General features: G+C 36.1%; 1 protein-coding gene across 6 annotated transcripts in view; it reads left to right on the top strand.

Annotated features, from left to right (window-relative positions):
* Positions 1-23,022, top strand: part of HYCC2 (hyccin PI4KA lipid kinase complex subunit 2) — an 82,858-nt gene that overhangs the window by 45,083 nt on the left and 14,753 nt on the right. For all 6 annotated transcript variants that reach the window (XM_076005791.1, XM_012739044.2, XM_076005790.1 and 3 more), the window contains 5 exons: positions 2,857-2,937; positions 5,651-5,766; positions 17,566-17,661; positions 21,178-21,294; positions 21,820-21,907. In XM_076005791.1, the coding sequence (XP_075861906.1) occupies positions 2,857-2,937; positions 5,651-5,766; positions 17,566-17,661; positions 21,178-21,294; positions 21,820-21,907 (498 nt within the window). The remainder of the gene's footprint in view (positions 1-2,856; positions 2,938-5,650; positions 5,767-17,565; positions 17,662-21,177; positions 21,295-21,819; positions 21,908-23,022) is intronic.

The raw sequence follows: 23,022 nt of genomic DNA, 5'->3' as shown, positions 1-23,022 counted from the left end.
AATATACTGTTTTATAGCATGTTATGTTTTTTAAAAACACAATGGAAACCAGAGGGAAATAAGAAACCACTAACGCTTCTGAGATGCTAGGGGCCTTACATGGAACTTGAAAACTGAGACTTGATTATTTCTACAAGATAGGGAGGATATGCCAAAAAGGGAAGAACTTAAAGGTTACCCAGGACTGTAGGAAACAAAGTGAAAAGGTACAGGAGAGTTTGGGAACATGAGAACACCTATATAGGGCTTTCTGAAGACTTGGCAGCAAGGCTCCTTTTCATGTGCAATGCAAGGGAACAAAATAGCCTAACATCATATTTCTACCCTCATGTGCCTCTACAAAATTGGACGGTTACCTGAATTCCTCAAGAAGGAATTATGAAATTTATATCTTGCAGTCATTGAGTGGGGAATAATTGAGAAACTACTGGCATAACACTTTTGATTCTGTCTAGCTTTAGGATATGGAGCTTGCTTATATAAATTTCCAATTCAAAATATAGTTTGATCATAAAGTTTGTAAATTTACTAGTAATTATTTGATATGATATTATTTATGAAACTCTTTTCTTCTAAGGAATTCGGTGCCTTAAACATTATTATTCTGTTTTTTTCTGATGATGCCTGTTTAAGACTATTGGTATTGAAATCTCTTCCCTTCAAAGTCTTGTATTCTGTGTATTCAGGACACATTGTAAACAAATAGTTCTCATAATAAAGTTTAGTTTTATAATTGAAAGGTAATAAAGTGTAAGAAAATTGAGTCTCACAATAAATAAGTCTTCTGTACCAGTCATTGCTTCTCTAAGTATTATCACTTTAAAAATACTTAGAAAACATTTCCATCATTAGAAGTCTGAAGGAAGGAGCATGGGCTTTAGAATCACTTGTATTAAGTTCAAAACCATGTCCTGCCACTTATTGGCTGTTTTAAATTTGGGCAAATTACTTGATATCTTGACTTAAGTTGTCTCATCTGTAAAACAGAAACAAAACATTGTTAGTAGGATTAAAAACAATTCAAAGAATTCAACATGTTGCCTAAGGTGTTTATAAATGTTTATCATTATTATTATCATCAAAATTGTAAGTGGGTTTTTTTAAATTGAAAAGCTGGTCTGGGAATAAACATCTCTACTTTCCTAACTTGCCTAATTGCTTTTTCTTATAAAGAAGGAATTTTTAAAAAAATATATCACTTTTTTCTGAAGTGCTTATCACAGGCACTTAGTAAATGTTTGTTGATTTAATAATTGAGTTTAGTGTTTTAGGTTATGTTTAACATTAAGGTATCATTTTTATTTGTTTGGTAAAATTCAGTAATAGGACAAATGAAGCAAAAATATTTTGCAAAACAACATGTTCAATAGGCAGTACTTTTGGTGCTATGGTTTAATTATCTTTTGGTATCTCAAAATTAGTATACTATGAAAAATTGCTCAGTTATATGTCAGAAATGTAACCCTAGGCTTCTGATTTCTTTTAATTCTCTTGATGTCTGTGTTTTCTTCTCTCTAGTTCTGTTTTTCTTACCACCCTGGATTTCTTCTATATGCTCATTTCTCCTTTTTCCTTCCCTAACACTACTTTCCTCAAGTAGCCTCAGGGGAAGTTTCATATTGCTTCAGCTTAAACAAATTTCAGTACACTACTCTTTGTGGCCCAGATGTGGTGGGAACTATTATAGTTTGACTACAGAGAAGTTACATGATCTCTCATAGTACTTTTTAAATCTATTTTCCTGCCAAAGTTAGAGGTATGGACATTATTCACATATAATTGGTATTCTCTTACGACATAGCAAACTCAGAAATGAGGCCTATAGAGAAATTCTTTTGGATTTTGTTTTATTGTTGTTTCTTCCTTTTATGCTATGCAGCCACTCAGTCTCTGAGTATCTACCCTATAGGTCTAAGAGATGACTTTTCTATGGATTTTATGCCAGTGATGCATACTAATATAAGTTGTAAAAGAAACAAAAAAATAAGGCAGTAGGGAAAGGAGTGATGCACCTTGCACTCCTCTGATTGTTGTCATCTGTAGGCATATACCTGAGGAAGATTGGAGGTGCCAGAGGCTGGAGAAATGAAGGATAACCATTGCCTTTTTTATGAAGAGAGAAAATGCTTTTTAAAACATCACAAGAATTTTCTTACAGCTCAGTAGTTTTTAATCACTTGGACTAATATTTGTTAATATGTTGTGTATTTCAAGTGGTTTATTGCTGAATGATTGTAAGAGTTTCTTTCATTCAAGATTCATTCTTCAGTGTTCCCGCCATTTAAAAAAACTATATGAGGTATTGTATATGTTAATTAGCTTGATTGTAGTAATCATTTCACAGTATATACATATATCAAAACATCATGTTATATACCATAAATATATATAACTTTTGTCAGTTATACCTCAAAGCTGGAAAAAAAAATTGTTCTGTTAGAACAGTGTGTTTTTCTTATTTTAGTAAGTGTGCATCTCTTGGCTACGACCTTTGATTTTAATTTGTTTAGCTCAGCCATATTCCTACTAAAAGATCCAATCACTTGTAATCTTCCTGTCCTGTATGTAAATTTAACATAAAATTGATTTGGGTGCCTGCCTTATATCATGTTGTATTTGATTTAGTATAGTATTTTGCTTAGTATCTCTCTGTGGATTATAACTCTACTACCAAAGTGTCCAGATTTGCTAAGTTAGAAAAGATACACTAGGGCAGACATATTTTTATATGTTACCATTTCTGAAAATCTTCCTCAATTGCCAGTGATACATTCTGTAAGTTAAGAAAGTAATTATTATTTTTTATAATATGGACTTGTAATTATTTCATTATCTTTGTATATTTTTTGACTATAGGAAATTGCTGATAAAGATGGAAACAATAAAGTTCTATCTTTCACTATCCCTTCCTTATCCAAGCCTTCCATATATCACGAAGTAAGTAACATTAGAAATTTGGAATTGTTTAAAGTTATATTGAGTAACAGATAAAAAATCAATTTCTTACCAGAGGTAAATATTTCTAAAACATCTTTACTAATTTATTTCTTAAAACTAGATATTTGTTATTAGTGATGTAAGAGTAAGCTATGACAAGAGAGGCAGAAAGTAATTAATAGAAAATTTTTAAAGTTTCTCATATTGCTTAAAAATCACCTGTTAGATTGATTTGTTTTTATTCTTTAGAAAAATAACTACTTAGAAGAATGTTAATGCTTTAGTTGTTATATTTCAGTTTAAAGGAATTTAATTGATGCTTTCTATCTTCAGTAATGTACTTTTTTTGTTTATATTTATTTGGTTGAGGACTGTGAGAATGCTTATAATCATATAGGTAAATGATGCCTGTTAAGCTGAACTCTTTCTGTCTACTTTCTTTAAGTAAAATCTAATAAGATCCATAATAAGTGTGTTATGAATCAAACTTCTGGTCTTTAGTGGCCTTTAGTGCATAAAGTGTGTTTAAAGAAACTTTGCCAGTAGTCTAAAAATTATATTTCATTTTCCTAGTAACACAGTATCCTGCTTCTCTCATATCTCTATGCAGTTATTAGTTATCTTAATTAATTCCCCTGGGACTTTGTTTTGTGTTGAAAATAGAATGTCTTCCATTTAGCCAGGAATCATTTTAGCATAGAATATTTCTCACTAATAGATTTTAGTTAAGTTCTGTGTATTATGTTATGAAATAAAATAAAGAGTAGTGAAGTATTAACGAATGGGTAGTTCTTCTGATTTTAGAAACATGAAATGAATTATGTTAGAATTAAAGAGACATTTAATCATAGTCTTCAATATTGTTTGTGTTATAAGCAGCTATACTCTGTTCTGGAATATAGACAACATTGATGCATTTTTAACCTTTAGTCCTTTCAGCAACTTTTCTTAGTCTTTCCTAAATATAGATTTATTTCATAATATTCAAAAATAAAGCAGGTTATTTTTAGTTTTATATATTTTACATATATAATTTCTAAAAGGAGCTATAGAATTTATATAATTGAGGAATGGAAAATATTTTTTTTCTTTTTTTTTTTATTTCAGCATATTATGAGGGTACAAATGTTAAGGTTACGTATATTGCCCATCCCCCCCCACATCGATTCACAGCTTCAAGTGTGACCATCCCCCAAACGTTGCCCATCTCACTCATTATGTTTGTATATACCCATCCCTTCCTCCCCCCTCACCTGCCCGATTCCCGATAAGTGTTATTCCTATATGTTCACTTAGGTGTTGATCCCTTAATACCAGTTTGCTGGTAAGTACATGTAGTGCTTGTTTTTCCATTCTTGAGATACTTCACTTAGTAGAATGGGTTCCAGCTCTATACAGGAAAATACAAGAGGTGCTATATCACTATTGTTTCTTAAAAACTGAATAGTACTCCATGTTATACATATACCACATTTTATTAATCCACTCATGTATTGATGGGCACTTGGATTGTTTCCACAACTTTGCAATTGTGAATTGTGCAGCTACAAACATTCGAGTGCAGGCTGTCTTTTTCATAAAGTGACTTTTGATCTTTTGAGTCAGGCGTCCTCAAACTACAGCCCTCGAGCCACATGCGGGTGTTTTTGCCCATTTTTTTGTTTCAAAATAAGATATATGCAGTGTGCATAGGAATTTGTTCATAGTTTTTTTTTGAACTATAGTCCGGCCCTCCAACCGACTGAGGGACAGTGAACTGGCCCCTTGTTTAAAAAGTTTGAGAACCCATGTTTTGGGTAGATGCCCAGTAGTAGAATTGCTGGATCAAATGGTAGATCTACTTGTATGGCTTTAAGGTCTCTCCATATTGCTTTCCACAGAGGTTGAATTAGTTTGCAGTCTCACCAGCAGTGTACGAGTGTTCCTAGCTCTCTGCATCCACGCCAACATTTATTGTTTGGGGACTTTTTGATAAAGGTCATTCTTACTGGAGATAAGTGATACCTCATTGCAGTTTTGATTTGCATTTGCCTTATGATTAGAGATGTTGAGCATTGTTTCATATGTTTGTTGGCCATTTTTCTGTCTTCTTTTGAAAAATTTCTGTTCATGTCCTTTGCCCACTTTTTGATAGGGTTGTTTGATTTTTCCTTGCTGATTTTCCTGAGTTCTAAATAAATTCTAGTTATCAGCCCTTTATCAGATGTGTAGCTTGCGAAAATTTTCTCCCCGGAATGGAAAATATTTTGAAAGAGAAGAATAAATGATCTGAAACTGCCTTTAGTTGAAAAAAAATTAAATACCATTACTTGACATAGATTTTTACTTTTTTTTTTTTTGAGAGTCAGAGTCTCACTGTCTCCACTCTCTCACCTGGGCTAGAGTGCCATGGCATCAGCCTAGCTCACAACAACCTCAAACTCCTGGGCTTAAGCAGTCCTCCTGTGTCAGCCTCCCGGGTAGCTGGGACTACAGACATGAGCCTCCGTGCCTGGCTAATTTTTTTTTTCTATTTTTAGTTGTTTGGCTAATTTCTTTCTATTTATAGTAGAGACGGGGTCTTGCTCTTGCTCAGGCTGGTCTCGAACTCCTGAGCTCAAACAATCCTCCCACTTCGGCCTCCCAGAGTGCTAGGATTATAGGTGTGAGCCACCGTGCCAGGCCTTTACTTCCTTTTAAAGACATTGTCTCTTACTGTACCTTATTTTTGTAGCCCTCAACAATTGGATCCATGGCTTTGACAGAAGGAGCATTGTGTCAGCATGATCTCATCAGAGTTGTTTATAGTGATCTTCATCCTCAGAGGGAAACATTCACTGCACAAAACCGGTAATGGTCAAAACTGTATATAGTAAAAATTGTTACACTTAATAGTTAACTATAATTATTTAAGTTCAAGTTTCATACGAGAAGAGTCCAAAAGTTAAATATGTCTACTCATGAAATATTGATCTAATGCTTGGTATTATTGATATGTTATGGTCATCTTGTATAAAGTAATATAAAAACTAAAATGTGAATGGGAAGTCAGACAAACCAGGATTCATGTTCTGCTGTTTAGAAGTTTGCCCCTTCAGGCAGTTTATCTACTCTCTATACCTTGCTTTCTATGTAGAATGGAGTTAGTAACAGAAATCAGACAAACTGCAGAGTTTGAGAGTCCCCAAGACTGCCCTCACTTCTGACATCAACTGAAAGTTTGACGAATTTCCAAAACCAACCTCTTATTTAATAATTTGTTCGGACTCATAGAACTCACTGAAAGCCATTATACTCACAGTTATGGTTTATTACAGGGAAAGGAAGGATACAGGTTAAAATCAACCAAAGGAAGAAACACAGAGTATGGAGGGTTCCAAACACAAAGCTTCTGTTGTCCATTCCCATGGAGTCAGGATACATTAACTTCCTGTCATCTATGTGTAAGAGTAAACACAGAACATTACCAATGGGAAAACTCACTCAAGCTCTGGTTTCCAGTGTTCGTGGAGGCTTCATTATGTAGTCTTGATTGATTAGATTGATGATTGCCTGCATGGTTGATCTCAGCCTCCAGACAGACTGATACCATGTGACTCAGAGCCACCACCTTAAATCACATGGTATTTCTTTCTGATGTGGCCAACTCCCACTTAAGAATGTCATATGTGCCCAGCTCTACCCTAAGTTCTGGTGTCACTAAGCAAAGACAATGATATCAGATATAACATAGGTTACTTCAAAGCAGCAAAGGCCAGACCTCTCTTTGGCTAAGGCCAAATTACAGACATTGTCTGAATTAGATGGTTGGACTTAATGTGATTTTTCAGCTTTACAACGGTGTGAAAGCAATAAAAATCGTTCAGTAGAAACCATACTTCCAAGTACCCATGTAACAGTTCTATTTTTCACCTTCAGTAAATTCTTAAGGTAAATTACTTAAGGTATTCAACTCTTCATTATAAAATAGGCTTTGTGTTAGATGATTGTTGCCCAACTGTAGGCTAATGTAAGTGTTCTGAGCATGTTTAAGGTAGGCTAGGCTGAACTATGCTGTTTGGTAAGTTAGTCATATTAAATGCATTTTTGACTTAGGATATTTTCAATTTATGATTGATTTATTGTGATGCAATTCTATAAAAAATTGAGGAGCATCTATATTTACTGCACAGGCCATCCTCTTGTCTTTGGCCAAGGCTCTTAAGCAAAAACAATCATGTTTTTCTGTGCATCTACATTTAGTATAGTATTTATACAACAGACACAGCCTACTATCATTATGAATATACCTAACATTTGGAGGAGCCAATATAGGTTAGGGATAGATTGAAAGAAATAACTGATTCATTCCATAAAGCCACTGTGTACATTTTGTGTTTTGATTATTCTTTCTTACCTCCCCTTCTTGATATTACTTGTGATAAACTTGTGCAGAATTATTTGTAATAGAAATTAGCTGATGATTAGTCCAATTCTTCTTCAAGCCAGTCATTTTCCGTTAGTATTCATCTTGAGAGGGCTATAATTCAATTTACTAATACATTTGACTGGTATTATAACCTTACCAAAAATGCTAATGTTAACACCATGTCACAGGATGGCAGTAGATGAAAAAATAAGAGCCAAAGATACGGGCACATTACTAGAGTCCCAGTCAATCATTGACAATTATTCCAGTTCATCATTATTCATATGACTAAAATATCTCCCAGAATGGTATCACTCAAGTTTACAGTCTTGTATTCAACTTTATTAGGTTCTGAAAGCAGGAGTTGTCTCACCAACTATGGCTTTACCCTTTCATTTATCTGATATAATTGAGCTACTCTTGCTCTGAGCCTCTTTCAAAGTGTGATAACTTAAATAATGAGTAATTGAAACCGAGAGTTACACTCAAATAAAGTTTATTAAACCAAAGTCTAAGGACATGTCTGGCATAAGAACAAGCCACAAATGTATCTGTCGCTGGGACTCTATTTCCAGGGATTTGGAAACAGGGTATTTAAAGAAGAGGGCAAACAAGAGAAAGGAAATGGAGAGGGATAGGCAATGGGCTGATCTCATCTGTCTTTGATTTGCATCTGTGGAGATAAACTTGCAATCAACATCATCAGTGTGAAATTTAACAACTCAGGATTAAAGATTTGTTTAGGTTGTAGCTTTAAGGTTATAATTTGCATGTGCTTGTTTTATAGGGGGCTGAAAGGTTTTGGAGCTAACAAGATAGTTTCCTGTAAGCAATCTGTGAGGAAAGCCATCCTGAGAGGCAAAGGATCTTTGTTGTGGGAATCTGGCTTATGCATAAGGTCATGACACAGGGTCATGAAATCATAACTATTTGCTTTGGGGAGAGGATGGCAGTCCCTTTGTTACCAAAAGCTGGCACTTGTCCCCAAGGTTGCATCAGAAGAACAAGGACAAGTGGTTGAGGAAAAAGAGATTTATTAATTTGCCAGCAAATGGGGAGATGGAGACTCCTGTCTAAAATGCCGTCATCCTACTCATACGCAGAAATACAGAGCCTTTAAAGGGAGGGATTCCAGCTTCAGGCTATTGCTCATCCATCCCATCTCCTGGAAGACAATCTTGTGACCTCTGCCCTGGACTAGACATTCCCCTACCCCTCTGGCCACTGGCCTGAGGCAGGGATGCAGGTTTTAGTTCTCCAAAAGGAGTGGAAGATGTTTTAAAAAGAAAAAATTTTTTGCAGTCTTTTCAGGCCAGTCCCTCTGTTACATCTTTTGGCATTATGAGTTTTGGGGGTCCTAAGATTTTATTTTTCCTTTACAAGTGCTAATGTAATACTGAATTTCCCACATTACACAACAAATTTACTCATTTTAAAAATCTCAGCTATCATTCCTCTCTCTCTTCATTTATACATAAGTTTTCTACCTTTGTAAGGGATGTTAGGTTTGGCCAGTATGTTGGTCCAGATTGCTGGCAGCAATACTAGTCTAGCAGTGCCTCTGGCTCAGTCCACTCCTAATGATATGTTAGGGTGGAAAGCCTAGTAAGTGCTCATGGCGTGGGGAGAGAAAGATTTCTCACACAAAGATTAGTATATATAAAAGTTAAAAAACGTTTATTTTCTTAGAGGTGAGAGAGAGTGAGATAGTGAAGAGGGAGGCCAGGGAAGACAGCAGGGAGACAGCGTGGCATACCAAAGAAATAGCAAGAGATGCTATCACTGAGGTCAAGTGGCTTGCTGATTTAAGGGGGACAAAGAGAAAAAAAATAGTGATGTCTGTCAGTTGACAACAAAAGCAACAGCAGGTTGTCAAAGTTCAAGAGTTGGTTTTTGAGCCTTGAAATGGAATTGTCGCAGGAAATGTGACTCTGTCCTTCTGCAGTTGGGATGCCATTAAGGCTGTAGCTTGTTTTCCTGCTATTTTCTCAGGAACTCTATAAAAGCAGATTCTCAAAAAACAATTTTAATGGAAATATTTACTTCTCTTTTCCATATGTTCAGCTCTTTTCAGAAGTTGTTGAAAACATAATTTCTGCAGGGTGCCTGTTAGAGAACTCATAGCATTGAACTTTAACTGTTACTGGGAAATTGTGGGATTAGGTATTTTCCTGTTATTTTTGCAAGGCCACTCCTTTCATGATATAGGGTAGATTTACATAGTTATAGAACTAGCATGCTATCTTGACCACTGGGCAATACATCTATATACTCTGTTAAGCCCAGTTTATCAGGTGGTGAGGTCAAGGCACAACCCACCCCATTAGGCCTTTAGGAATTCTGACATAAAGGTTTAAAAGTATAGTTTCAATTTCTTGCTTAGGAATCATCTCTGCTTCTTGCACCCACAGTTGCAGTTCTGGTATGGAGCCACTGCCTTAGGTAGTAATAAAAAAGGTGATGTGGGCAAGAAAGGAAAAAAAGCATAGTCATACCACCGTCTCCCTCCCACCCCATGGGAAGCACTGCATGGTCATACCAGCATTTATGCCCCAACTATCTCTTCCCAAATCCCCCAGAAAAGCAGAGGAATCTATACAGTGATGATCAGCCCTCCCTTGGCCCTCCCTCATGTTAAGTACAATCATGAAGGCCTGTGAGGGAGCCCGTCTTGCCTTTATCTCCACCCCTCCTTTTAGACCACAAATGTTTCAGTTGATGGTTCCAATTCTTTTCTTTTTAAATTGCTTCCATTCAATTCCATCACTTGTTCCATTACCCTGGGGATATCTCTTTGCCCACTGTTGGACTTCATGGGCTGTAATCATGTTCCTTGCTCAAGAAGTGTGACTCAGTGGTTCATACTGGTGCAGTATCTTCTGTTCTGGTCCTCTTATACTACTATGAACAATTTGATCTATAATCGGGTAAGCAAATCCCAATGTAGAGTAAGTGTCCATTCCTGTCAGGACCCATTTGTAGCCTCTAGGGGACTATTAGCATCAGTTCAGCTTGTCAGCTATGTGCAGGGCCTTCCCCCATGAGAACCTACTCCATAGCCATCTGCAGTCTTTGTCTCTTTTATTGGCATTTAATGCCTCAGAAGGTACAAAAGGAATGTCTCTAAATTCAACCCATCTCTCCATTGTTGCATTCTGCCATGTGTACTCATTGCATGGTCCCAAGTGAGCACACAGGGATATCTGCTCATTGATACCAGTCACCTGATTATGGGAAGGGGTTCTCCTGATGTGGATCAACACATCCTACTTTAATGCATTCCACAGTTTCCTGTAGTGATTTCCATAGGGCTGTTCTCTATACAGGCACTCAGTTTACCATTATCCTTCTGTTGTTGGCTACCACACATGAGTTGGTGGAAACCCAAACAGCAGCAAACTGTATGCAGTTCAGCTGACCTGCCAAGCTGATTTGTTTGTATCTCATTCAATCAGTCTTCCAAACAATATACTGTCCACTCACCCTGGAACTGCCATCGATAAACCACGCAGTTCCTTTTTGGTTAATGGAGAGCTGTTCATAAGGTAGTATCTACATAGTAATAGAATTGGCAGTTCCTCTGGTGGTTCCAGTTAGCCCTGGGGAACAAGCAGCTCCCTGCTCTTGTATACTTAGTTTCCCTTTGCATTCTTTTGGTAGTATGTTCCTGCACAAACCATTTCCATTTTATTATAGATCTCTTCTGGGCATTGACCTTCACATTTGAGTGTTTCTCTGACATCACCCAAGACACAATAGTATTTCAGTTTCAGGATTATTTTGTGTCATTTGATCACAGGGGCAATCTCAGTTGGTGCATAATGGCAAGCTAGTTGTCTTTTAAATGGAAATGTTCTGGTCCCAAATTTCAGCAGTTGTTGCTGGGTGGCACTTACTGGCTTTTACCATAAACCCCCATTTGTACTCCACACAGGGTTAGTATATACCACATTAAGACCTGTATGAGCTCAGGCAGTCTTACTGGTTCCCATTTAACATGTCCGACTATGTTTGGAAAGATTTTTTTCCAGATTTTGAAATATTTGCATAGGTGTAATGAGATATCTTAGGGATGGGACCCAAGTCTCAATATGAAATTCATTTACGTTTCATATACACCTCACACACATAGCCTGAAGGTAATTTTATACAATAGTTATAATAATTTTATGCATGAAACAAAGTTTTGACTGCAACCTATTATATAAGATCAGATGTGAAATTTTCCACTTCTGGCATCATGTTGACACTCAAAAGTTTCAGATTTTGTAACATTTCAGATTTCAGATTTTTGTATTAGGGATGTTTAACCTATCCTATACAGTCAATTCACATAAAGCTTATCCAACCTTTCGTCTTAATTTCATCAACCATGCATTCCTATGTCCTCCCAATCTAGCAATAGCCTTAGAATTAACCAACAAGATCCTTGTCATCAGTCTCTACCCTAAACAAGGATACTTCTTATCAGGTTTTATGGCATAGGTTCTACTCAGCTTCTCCCAGAAGCTGAAACCAAGGCCAGGACCTCTCTTTAGGCAAAGCCAAATTCTTTACTACATACTACCCTATGTAGTTATTGTGAGGAATAAATAAGGTGATGTCTAAAACCTGCTTAGCGCAGTGCCTGACATAAAAAATGTTAGCTGATACTACTATTCTTTCTATAATATTTTGTGTTTATAGTATAATACTACACTTATCTTATTGGTTACAATATTAGAGTTATGGATCAAGCCAATCTCCATAGTCATTGGCCTTTGATAAAGTGCTACAATCTGGAATTCTGATTCTTTTTATATAGTCTTCCCAATATTACACATATGATAGAAAATGCAGCGGCTTCCCTTGTGTACTGACACATTGTGTTTGTCCTTTGTTGGTGAACAGGGTGCTTTATAACACTTGGAGAAGGCCTTATCCAAAATTGAACTTGCAGCCTAAGTTTTTTCTATGCAGTGATATTGGTTTATGCAAATCCTTCTATAATATAAAATTTTTATTAAAAATACTGTGTCATAAGTATAGTCTGCATACTAGCTTGAGTAAAAATCATCAGGTTACCTGGTTCTGTTTTTTGTTTTCTAATTTTAATTTTTAAAGTATGAAATTATATACTTGTGGTGAATTTAAAATAGAACAGGGTATAAAGGAAAAATAGACAAGAGTACAAACAGAAAAGTAAATGTGTCCTCTTTCTTCTAACCACCCATTTTTATTCCTAGTAGTTAAACTGTTATCAATTTTTTATATTTCCTTATAGAATGTTTTAATGAATGCAGAAGTATATATTGAACCTTAAACCCATGCAGGCCCATATACATGGGATTCAGTTGCATTATATATATTTTACAATTTGCTTTTTTCATTAAAGAAAAAATCTTAGACTTCTTTCTCTAGCAGCACATAGAGATTTGCTCATTTTTAAATGACTACTTATTATTCCACTTTATATATGTACCATCAATTTTTAGCCATTCTTATAGTGAGTAAATTTAGATTTTCCCTTTTTGCTACTATAAACAATATTGCAAGGAACACTTTTCTTTTGTATATCTATTTGCATCAGAGCACAAAAATATCTAGAGGATAAATTCATTGCTAGCAGTGACTCTGTTATGCTAAAGAATGTCTGATTTTTCATTTTGAGTAGATATTGCCAAATTATCCTCCCCGAAACAACTGTATCAATTGAACGTCCTACTAGTAGTTTGAGTATCTATTTTCTCCTGTTAACTCCCAGTATTGGGTATATTCAGACTTTTTAATCTTTGCCAATCTGATAGTTAAAAACTGGTGTCAATGTTGTTTTATTTTACATTCAGGTAATTGTGACTAGGCTTGAGTGCTTTTAATATGTTAATTTATTCATTGTTTTTCTTTACCTGTGAAGCATAGATTGTAAGCCCTTACTAGACAGTTCGTATTCATGTTCTGTGTCCAGTTTTCTTATTGAGCTGTGTGATTTTTTCCAGTGATTTTCAATAGCTTTTTGAATATTGAGGAAATGGCACTGTGGTTTACATTACACATTTTCAGTTAATTGTTGGGTTTAAATTTATTTATTTATTTATTTATTTTTGAGACAGAGTCTCGCTTTGTTGCCCAGGCTAGAGTGAATGCCGTGGTGTCAGCCTAGCTCACAGCAACCTCAAACTCCTGGGCTCAAGCAATCCTTCTGCCTCAGCCTCCTGAGTAGCTGGGACTACAGGCATGTGCCACCATGCCCGGCTAATTTTTTCTATATATATTAGTTGGCCAATTAATTTCTTTCTATTTATAGTAGAGACGGGGTCTTGCTCTTGCTCAGGCTGGTCTCGAACGCCTGACCTGGAGCAATCTGCCTGCCTTGGCCTCCCAGGGTGCTAGGATTACAGGCGTGAGCCACTGCGCCTGGCCTAAATTTATTTTTTTTTTCTTTTTTTTTTAAAGTTTATATCATGTTGGTATTAAATTTATTTTTTAAATGGGATATAATGCATGTACTATAAAATTCACCCCTTTAAAATATAATTGAGTGATTTTTAGTATATTCACAAGGTTGTGCAACTATCACCACTATCTAATTTCAGAACATTTTTATCATACCATAAAGAAACTCTATAGCCATTATAGTCACTTCTTCCTTCCCCCCAACCCTTAGTGACCAGTTACTGACTATCTACCTCTGTGACATTTTGTATACATGGATTCATACAGCGTGTAGCCTTTTGTGTCTGGCTTCTGTCACTTAGCATGTTTTCAAGTTTTTTTGGTGGCATATATTAATTAGTACTTCCTTTTTTATGTTGGAATAATATTTCATGGTATAGATATACTACCTTTTATTTATCCATTCATCATTGATGGACATTTGGGTTATTTCCACTATTTGGCTATTATGAATAACTACTGTGTTAGCCTGTTTGTGCTGCTATAATGAAATACCTTAGACTGGCTAAGTGGTAAACAACAGAAATGTATTGCTTACAGTTCTGGAGGTTGGGAGGTCCAAGCTCAAGATATCAGCAGATTTAGTGTCTAGTAAGGGCTTACAATCCCTGCTTCACAGATGGTGCCTTCTAGCTCTGTCCTCACATGGCAGAATAAGCTCCCTCAGGCCTCTTTTATAAAGGCAGTAATAGAATCAATGGGGGCAGAACCCTCATGATCTAAAATTTCCCAAAGGCACTGTCTCTCAGTACCACTACATTGAGGATTAGGCTTCAACATATCAATTTGGGAGGGACACAAAAATTCAGACCATAGCAGCTAGGAACATTCATTTACAAATTTTTGTGTGAACATATACTTTCATTTTTTTCCAGTATATACCTAGAAGTAGAATTGCTGGGTCATATGGTAATTCAACATTTAACTTTTTGAGAGCTATCATACTGCTTTCCAGAGTGGATGTGCCGTTTTATATTCCCCACCAGCATTGTATGAGAGTACTAGTTTTTCCACATCCTCATCAATGCTTATTTTCCATCTTTTTTATTGTAGCCATCTTAGTATAAGAAGAGTGGTATCTCATTGTGCTATTTTTGCTGTATTTTTTAGTTTTTTATATAGTCAACCATATCAGGAATACACGTATTTTTCCCAAAATTAAATATGTATTCTACACAGTTTATTAAGAAAAACTGCAATCTCCAGGTCCCTCTCCCTTCCATTTCCCCTTTCCCAGATGTAACAACTTTTAACTAGTGGTTCTCAACTATGTTGGACAGTTGTGTCTCTTGTGGACCATTTAGCAATGTCTAGAGACTTCCTTCGTTGTGAGAACTGAGTTGGGGAAGAGCTCCTGCAGGTATCTATTGTGTAGAGGTCAGGAATGCTCTTCAGCATCCTACAATGCATAGGATAACCTCAACAAGACTTATCTGGCCCAGAATGCCAATAGTGGCCAGGTTGAGAAACCCTGCTTTTACCTGATTCTTTTGATATTTACCTCCACATTTTTTAGTATCTTACTGTTTTTTAATTTTTCAGTTTTAGCCATTATCTAATAATTTATCTCTCCTCTATCCTCCTATCCCTCAATGTAGTTACATTATAATTGTGGAAAGCTCATTATTCATATTTTTCATTAGTATAAATGACCATGGTTCATTCAAAGATATTCTTTGCTAAGCTTTATGATTAACTATGATTACTTTTCCTTTCCTTTACAAATTTTGTTTTCCTTGGAGTTCATAATTGTCCTTTTTAAAACTTTTTTTGCTTTGTTTATTATGCTTTGTAATTTGACCCCTGCAAATTTTCTATCAATTGTCTAAATCTCCTTTCAGGATCTTAATTCATATAAGGTATTCTCTCATTTTCATTTTCCTGGTAAAAGGGGTTCCTGGAGCCTTTTGACTCTGATCTGGACCATATTTCCCTCTTTGCCTGGTGTGCAGTTAAATATTATCTTGGGATCTTTCTTTTTTTTTGAGTCAGAGTCTCACTCTATTGCCCGGGCTAGAGTGCAGTGGCATCAGCCTAGCTCACAGCAACCTCAAACTCCTGGGCTCAAGCAATCCTGCTGCCTCAGCCTCCCAAGTAGCTAGGACTACAGGCATGCACCACCATGCCTGGCTAATTTTTTCTATATATATTAATTGGCCAATTAATTTCTTTCTACTTATAGTAGAGACGGGGTCTCGCTCTTGTTCAGGCTGGTTTCGAACTCCTGAGCTCAAACGATCTGCCCACCTCTTCGGCCTCCCAGAGTGTTAACACCACCTCACTCAGCCTTAACTTTTCATTTTGAAATAATTTCAGACTTAAAAATTGCAAAAATAGTACAAAGAGTTTACACATACCATTCATCATTCATCTATGGGAAGCTTTTTAGAAGTACAACTTCCCTCAGTTTTGCCCCAGAGATTCTAATTGGGTCAGTCAGGGTTAAGACACAGAAATGTATGTTTTGAAAAGGTCCTTAAATAACTAATGTGCATCCAGGTTTAGGAGCACTTTCTTAGAGATTATAAAGATTAGAAAAGCATATATTTATTTATTCAATAAATATTTACTGAGCAATTATAATGTATTAGTTTACTGGATATTACTGGTAGAGATGAATAAATTCGGGTCTCTGTTGTAAAGTTGCTTATTACTTTAATGGTGAAACAGCTAGAGGCTGAGAATTACAATTCAGTAGGATAAATGCTATATTAGAGCTACACAGATAAGGGACCAGTTTACTTTAGCTGAGAGAATAAGAATGGCCTTATGGCTAAGGTAAAAAAGGTTTTTTTTTAGCATATTACGGGGGTACAAATGTCTACATATATTGCCTTTGCCCTGCCCAAGTCAGAGCTACAAGGGTATCCATCTCCCAGATGGTGCGTACCACATCCATTAGGTGTGAATATACCCATTCCCACCTCTACCTTCTCCCTGCCCGACACCTGATGACTGTTGCTACAATATGTGCACATAAGTGTTGATCAATTAATATCAATTTGATGGTGAATACATGTGGTGCTTGTTTTTTGATTCTTGTGATACCTCACTTAGTAGAATGGGTTCCAGCTCTATCTAGGATAATACAAGAGGTGCTAGATGACCGTTGTTTTCTGTGGTTGAGTAGTACTCCATGGTATACATATACCACATTTTAGTAATCCATTCATGTATTGATGGGCACTTGCATTGTTTCCATATCTTTGCAGTTGTGAATGTGCTGCTGTAAACATTCTAGTGCAGATGTCTTTTTTATAGATGTCTTTTTTTCCTTTGGTAGATGCCCAGGCTAGTGTAAAAATTTGAGCCAGGACTTGAAGTTTTAGCAGGAATCACCCAAGTGAAAAAGTATATTCTAGTAAGAAGGAGCAGCTTGTGTAAAAGCAAAGAGTTATGAAAGGGTTACAGCATATTTGTGGAGTGATAAGATTCATGTAGTATGGTAAATGTGGTGGGCATTAGAGGGAAGTAAGGTTGGAAAGGTAGGTTGAGGGATGGATTTTAAAGGACCTTGTGGTAAGTTTGGGTTTTATCATGAGGTCATAGGAAGATGGACTTTGTTGAAAGTCCATCTGTTTAAGTTATGATGATTTATTTGTTAGAGAAGAAAATATAAAAGGCAGCAAGAGATATAACTTGTAATGAGAATAGAAACAGAAATCTTTTGAGGAGGATGCTGTGGGAATCTGAGAAATCATGAAGGTCAATATTAAGGCATTGTTATAACCATCCAATGAATAATTCATATACTATAGTCTCTAGAAATAATTGTAATCCTTTTCTCTTATGTGTGTGTTTTTTTTTAGGTTTGAAGTTCTGAGTTTTCTCATGCTGTGTTATAATTCTGCTATTGTGTATATGCCTGCCTCATCTTACCAATCTCTTTGTCAGATGGGCTCCAGGTGAGAAGAGTAATTATTAATCTTCATATTTGTGTATTTATTGAGCACATTCTCTATGCCAGACACTCTTCTAACTTCTGGTGATACAGCAGTGAACAAAACTCATGGAGCTCCATTCCTTTAGGAATCCTCATCCTCATGACTTCTTGAAAATGATTTCAGCATTAAAGAAATATTTTCTAGCTGGACATGGAGCTCTACCAGGACATATAAGTTTAGGGTTGTTTAGTGATATACCCTAGATGCCAGTTTTTATAAATCACTTTGAGAGCTTTGAATAGTCTTATATATGGGGAAAGTCTTAAGGAATGTGCTCTTTTTCCCATATATTTCATAAATAACTGTCTGTGTTGAAGAAGTTGATTAGCAATCGCACCAATTATCTGTGTGTGTCATATGTGTGTCTGTTGGGGGGGTTGTTCTATGTGTCTCATAGATTATAATCTTTATTAATCAGAATTTCTAATAATTTGGACAGACATGGACTAAAATTGAAATTTCCACTGTATCAAAAACATTTAATATAAATTACTTTGGAGACAAGGGATGTTTAGAGTGACAGAATTTCAGTTATAAAAGGAATTCTGAGTTCATCCTTTTCAGCTGATTTTTACTTGAGGAAACTGAGCCCAGAAAAAGGTTAAATGTTGCATTAGTTTTATATTTCTGCATAACAAATTACCACAAATATAGCAGCATAAAATATCATACACTTACTTCATAGTTTCTGTGCATCAGGAATCTGGACACAGCTTAGCTGAGGACTTCTGCTTAGGGCAAGGCGTCCTCAAACTACGGCCTGTGGGCCACATGCAGTCCACTGGGTATGCCACTGCCTGTCCTGCTTAGCAGCTGACTTGTCCAGGCCCCACAGTGCACATGTGTGGAATGTGCGCCATACTCTCCAACAGCCCTTCAATGGTCTGAGGGACAGTGAACTGGCTCCCTGTTTAAAAAGCTTGAGGACCCCTGGCTTAGGGTCTTATAAGGCTACAGTTAAGATGTTGGCTGGAGTTGCAGTCTCATCTGAGGCTCAACACTTGTTGGCAGAATTCAGTTCCTGTGGTCCTAGGACTGAGGGCTTCAGTTTCTTGTAGCTGTCTGCTGGAAGCCATCCTCAGCTCCTTATACATTGACCTCCCAACATGGGCAGCCTGTAACATGGCAGCTTGCTTCTTCAAAAACCAGAGAAAGAATGAGAGAGACTCCAGCAAGACCTGTTACTTTATATAACATCATCACATGCACATAATCATGGAATCCTATCACGTTTGCTGTATTCTGTTGGTTAGAAGCCAGTTACAGATCCCACTCTTACTCAACGGGGAAGGGATGACATGATGTGAATACCAGAGGGGAGGGATCATAGCTATCGTTGCCCTTGTGAGTCTGTCTACCACAAATGGTTTGCTCAAGTTCACATGCTATTGCGTTACTAGGAAGAGAACATGATCCTGTTTATAACAAAACTTATTAATTTTGTTAATTGGGGAAGGCCAGTATAAATTAGCTGTAACTTTGATTTTATAGATTTTCTTAAAATAAGTATATTATTTTCTTTTGCCTGTAATAACATGATTAATGGCTAACAGAGTCCCTATCTTTAATCTAGAGGCTATTCAAGCACTTAATGCCTATCTATAGATAAGTTTATTTATAAGTGACTATTTTTGGTTTATTTAAAGAAATGTCATCTCTCTTATTGGCAGCACATTGTGGCCTTTAATAGTTTCTTAATAATGAAAGGGATGGCAGAGTTTAGTAGTCTTCAAATTGTTGTTCACATCTTCTAAAGAAGTTTGAAAAACTATGTACCTCTGTAGCCAGGATGACATTTAAAAAGAAAAAAAACTATGTTCCCCTTGTACGTTTCTAAGTTTACATTTAAAATTTTTCATTCTATCTTATTTATTTTTGAAACAGAGTCTCGCTTTGTTGCCCAGGCTAGAATGAGTGGCATCAGCCTAACTCACAGCAACCTCAAACTCCTGGGCTCAAGTAATCCTGCTGCCTCAGTCTCCCAAGTAGCTGGGACTACAGGCATGCGCCACCATGCCCAGCTAATTTTTTCTATATATATTAGTTGGCCAATTAATTTCTTTCTATTTATAGTAGAAATGGGGTCTCGCTCTTGCTCAGGCTGGTTTCGAACTCCTGACCTCAAGCAATCCACTCCCCTTGGCCTCCCAAAGTGCTAGGATTACAGGCGTGAGCCACTGCGCCCGGCCCATTCTATCTTAAATAGTTGCAAATTATATAATTTCTAGTATGTAAATGCAGACAATGAAAAATAGCTGTTGGGTCACTACTTTAAATGTATATAATATAAATATACAATGATATGATAGCCACCATCATCCATTTGAGGAATAAATGAACAAGCTCTGGCCAGGTATGGTAGCTCCTGCCTGTGATCCCAGCACTTTGGGAGGCCAAGGCAGAAAGATTGCTTATGCCAGGAGTTCAGTACTCGCCAAGGCAAGTGGATTGCTTGAGGTCAGGAGTTCGAAACCAGCCTGGGCAATATAGTGAGACCCCATCTCTAAAATAAAAACTTTAAAAATTAGCTGGGCATGGTGGCACATGCCTATGGTCCCAACTGCTGAGGAGGCTAAGGCAGGCAGGAGAATCACTTGAAGACCAGGAGTTTGAGGCTGCAGTAGCTATGATTGTGCCATTGTACTACAGGTTAGGTGGCAGACCCTGTCTCTGAGGGTGAAAAATAAAAGATCAAACTCTTTAATAGTGTGACATTTTATTATTCCTTTTTCTCCTTGGAATTTAAATTCCAGTCTACTTTCCTCACATAATTTTATCTTAATATAATGCTATTTTCAACTTGCAAGTCCTTTACTGATCACCTAATATACTTTTCTGCTACAAAAAATATATTTAAATTGAACTTTATTTTTAAATTTCATGAGACCATAGGCACTGAACACTAAAAAATTTCTTCTGGACTCACCATTATAATTATCCTAATAAGTTAATTGATTAAAATAATGTAAATACATTACAACTTTGGATAATTATCAAGCATAACATTTTTGGAAGCATCTCTTAATGAGATGGAAGGTAGGGATTTATTTATGGTACTTTAATTAAAGATAGCCTCACAGACAACAGTATTTTGAAATGTCTCTTTGTTTTGAAATTTATATACTTCCCAGTGATTAACTGTGATACAATTTAATATGAGTAAAAGTTATGTATATTTGTGTGTATATGAGTAAGAAGAGGGAGAAAGATGATTGTGAAAGAAATGGTTAGCTATTTGAGAATAGTTGTTGCTTTTATGGATACAGTCCACTAGAATATATGTTTATGAGGGTACAGATTTTTTTTTTTTTTCAACTTTCACCTATTCATGATAAAATACCTAGGCCCAGAACAGTGACTGGCACATAACAGGCACTCAATAAATATTTGAGGAATGAATAAATGAATTTATGAAAGAAAAAACTATTTTATTTAATTAATCAAGAAATCACACACGTTAAATACGTATTTCCCTAGGGTTTGTGTGAGTGGGTTTCCACGGCAACATGAAAAACATTGGAAAGAACTCTGCGGTCGAATAGTATTGGATCCTGAATTTATGGTGCAGCTTCTCACAGGGGTTTATTATGCTATGTAAGTAGGTGGAGCATGAAATTGTATGAAAAATGTTTGGAAACTTTTTATATTTCTCTTTCTTCCTTATCAGACACAACACTGCATCTTTTGTTCTGTCATCAGCCTGTTATCTTGTTTTTCTAATTTGGTTTCCTTTTAGTACTTTTTAATTAAATAGCCAAAGTATAGCTAGTCATTAAAATTAGAGTGTAGATATTGTCATGTTTTCTGTGTAGAAAACTACGTATCTCTATCTACATAGTTCATAACCCAGGTTTTCATGAATGCATTAAATAGTTTAGTGTGAATATGAACATAATAAAAACCAATTTATGTGAAAAACATATGTAAACTATTTTAAACATAATATTTGAAATCTTCATTTTGTCCTTATAAGTAAAAGGGGATAGTTTATAAATGAAATGATGTAAAAATTGATATGAAAATTTTCACAGCCAAAATAGTAGGACTTGGAACAATAAAAAAAGTTATGATGAAGATTAGACATATTTGCCTAAGAGTGAATGATCTGCTTCTCCATAGGTATAATGGACAGTGGGACCTTGGCCAGGAAGTTCTTGATGACATCATTTATAGAGCTCAGCTAGAACTTTTTTCTCAACCACTATTGGTAAGTTGTTATATTTATTCTTTATTAAACATACTATACCTAAAAAAAGGTACTACTGGGTCAAAAAAAATTATTTATTTTGTTTTGGTTTTTTTGTTGTTGTTTTGTATTTTGGAGTTTTTTTGGGTTCTTTTCGAAACAGAGTCTCACTCTTGTCACTTAAGCAATAAGCCACATCACTAAAAAACCACTGATTTTTCCCCCCACATAAACATCTAAATTCTAAACCATCAGTTTTTTATAAACAAAATTAATGTGCAGTATACCAACTGAGAAAAATATTTTCAGCAGGCATGACAAGAACAAGAGAATTAATATTTTATTCTGAATAAAAAGACTTTATACTCTACCACAAAATAAGCAAATCTCCAAATGGTAAGTTATCAATTAAAAAACAAATGTAAACATCCAATAGTGGAATGAGACAGCATTCTTTGTTACAATGGTAGTCCAACTCTAAATATCCCTTTGCAGAAGCAGTTTGGTAATGTGTGGTGTTTTTTTTTTTTTTTTTTTGACTGTTTGTTTTTTCTTTGACCTTCTATCCCTGGTCTAGCAATTTACTCCAGGAAACTAAATACCAACAAAATGTATTATAAGCACAGTATTACAGGCTATTTTTAATTGCAAAGGAATAAAAATGGTCTAAATGTTCCACAGCAGATAATTATTTAAGTTATATGATATTTACACGATGAAATTATGTATTCAAGATTTTTTTTTTTGAGACAGAGTCTCGCTTTATTGCCCAGGCTAGAGTGAGTGCCATGGCATCAGCCTAGCTCACAGCAACCTCAAACTCCTGCCTCAAACTTCTGGGCTCAAGCAATCCTACTGCCTTAGCCTCCTGAGTAGCTGGGACTACAGGCATGTGCCACCATGCCCGGCTAATTTTTTTTTTCTGTATATATTAGTTGGCCAATTAATTTCTTTCTGTTTATAGTAGAGACGGGGTCTCGCTCTTGCTCATGTTGGTTTCGAACTCCTGAACTCAAACGATCCGCCCGGCTCGGCCTCCCAGAGAGCTAGGATTACAGGCTCACGTGAGCCACCGCACCCGGCCTCAAGATTTTATATTAAAGAAAAATGCCAGCTTATTTTAGGTTGAAAAAAAT

The sequence above is a fragment of the Microcebus murinus genome, chromosome 8, assembly GCF_040939455.1.
Source record: "Microcebus murinus isolate Inina chromosome 8, M.murinus_Inina_mat1.0, whole genome shotgun sequence".
Classification (NCBI taxonomy): domain Eukaryota; kingdom Metazoa; phylum Chordata; class Mammalia; order Primates; family Cheirogaleidae; genus Microcebus; species Microcebus murinus.
This window is presented reverse-complemented; position numbering and strand designations above follow the sequence as displayed.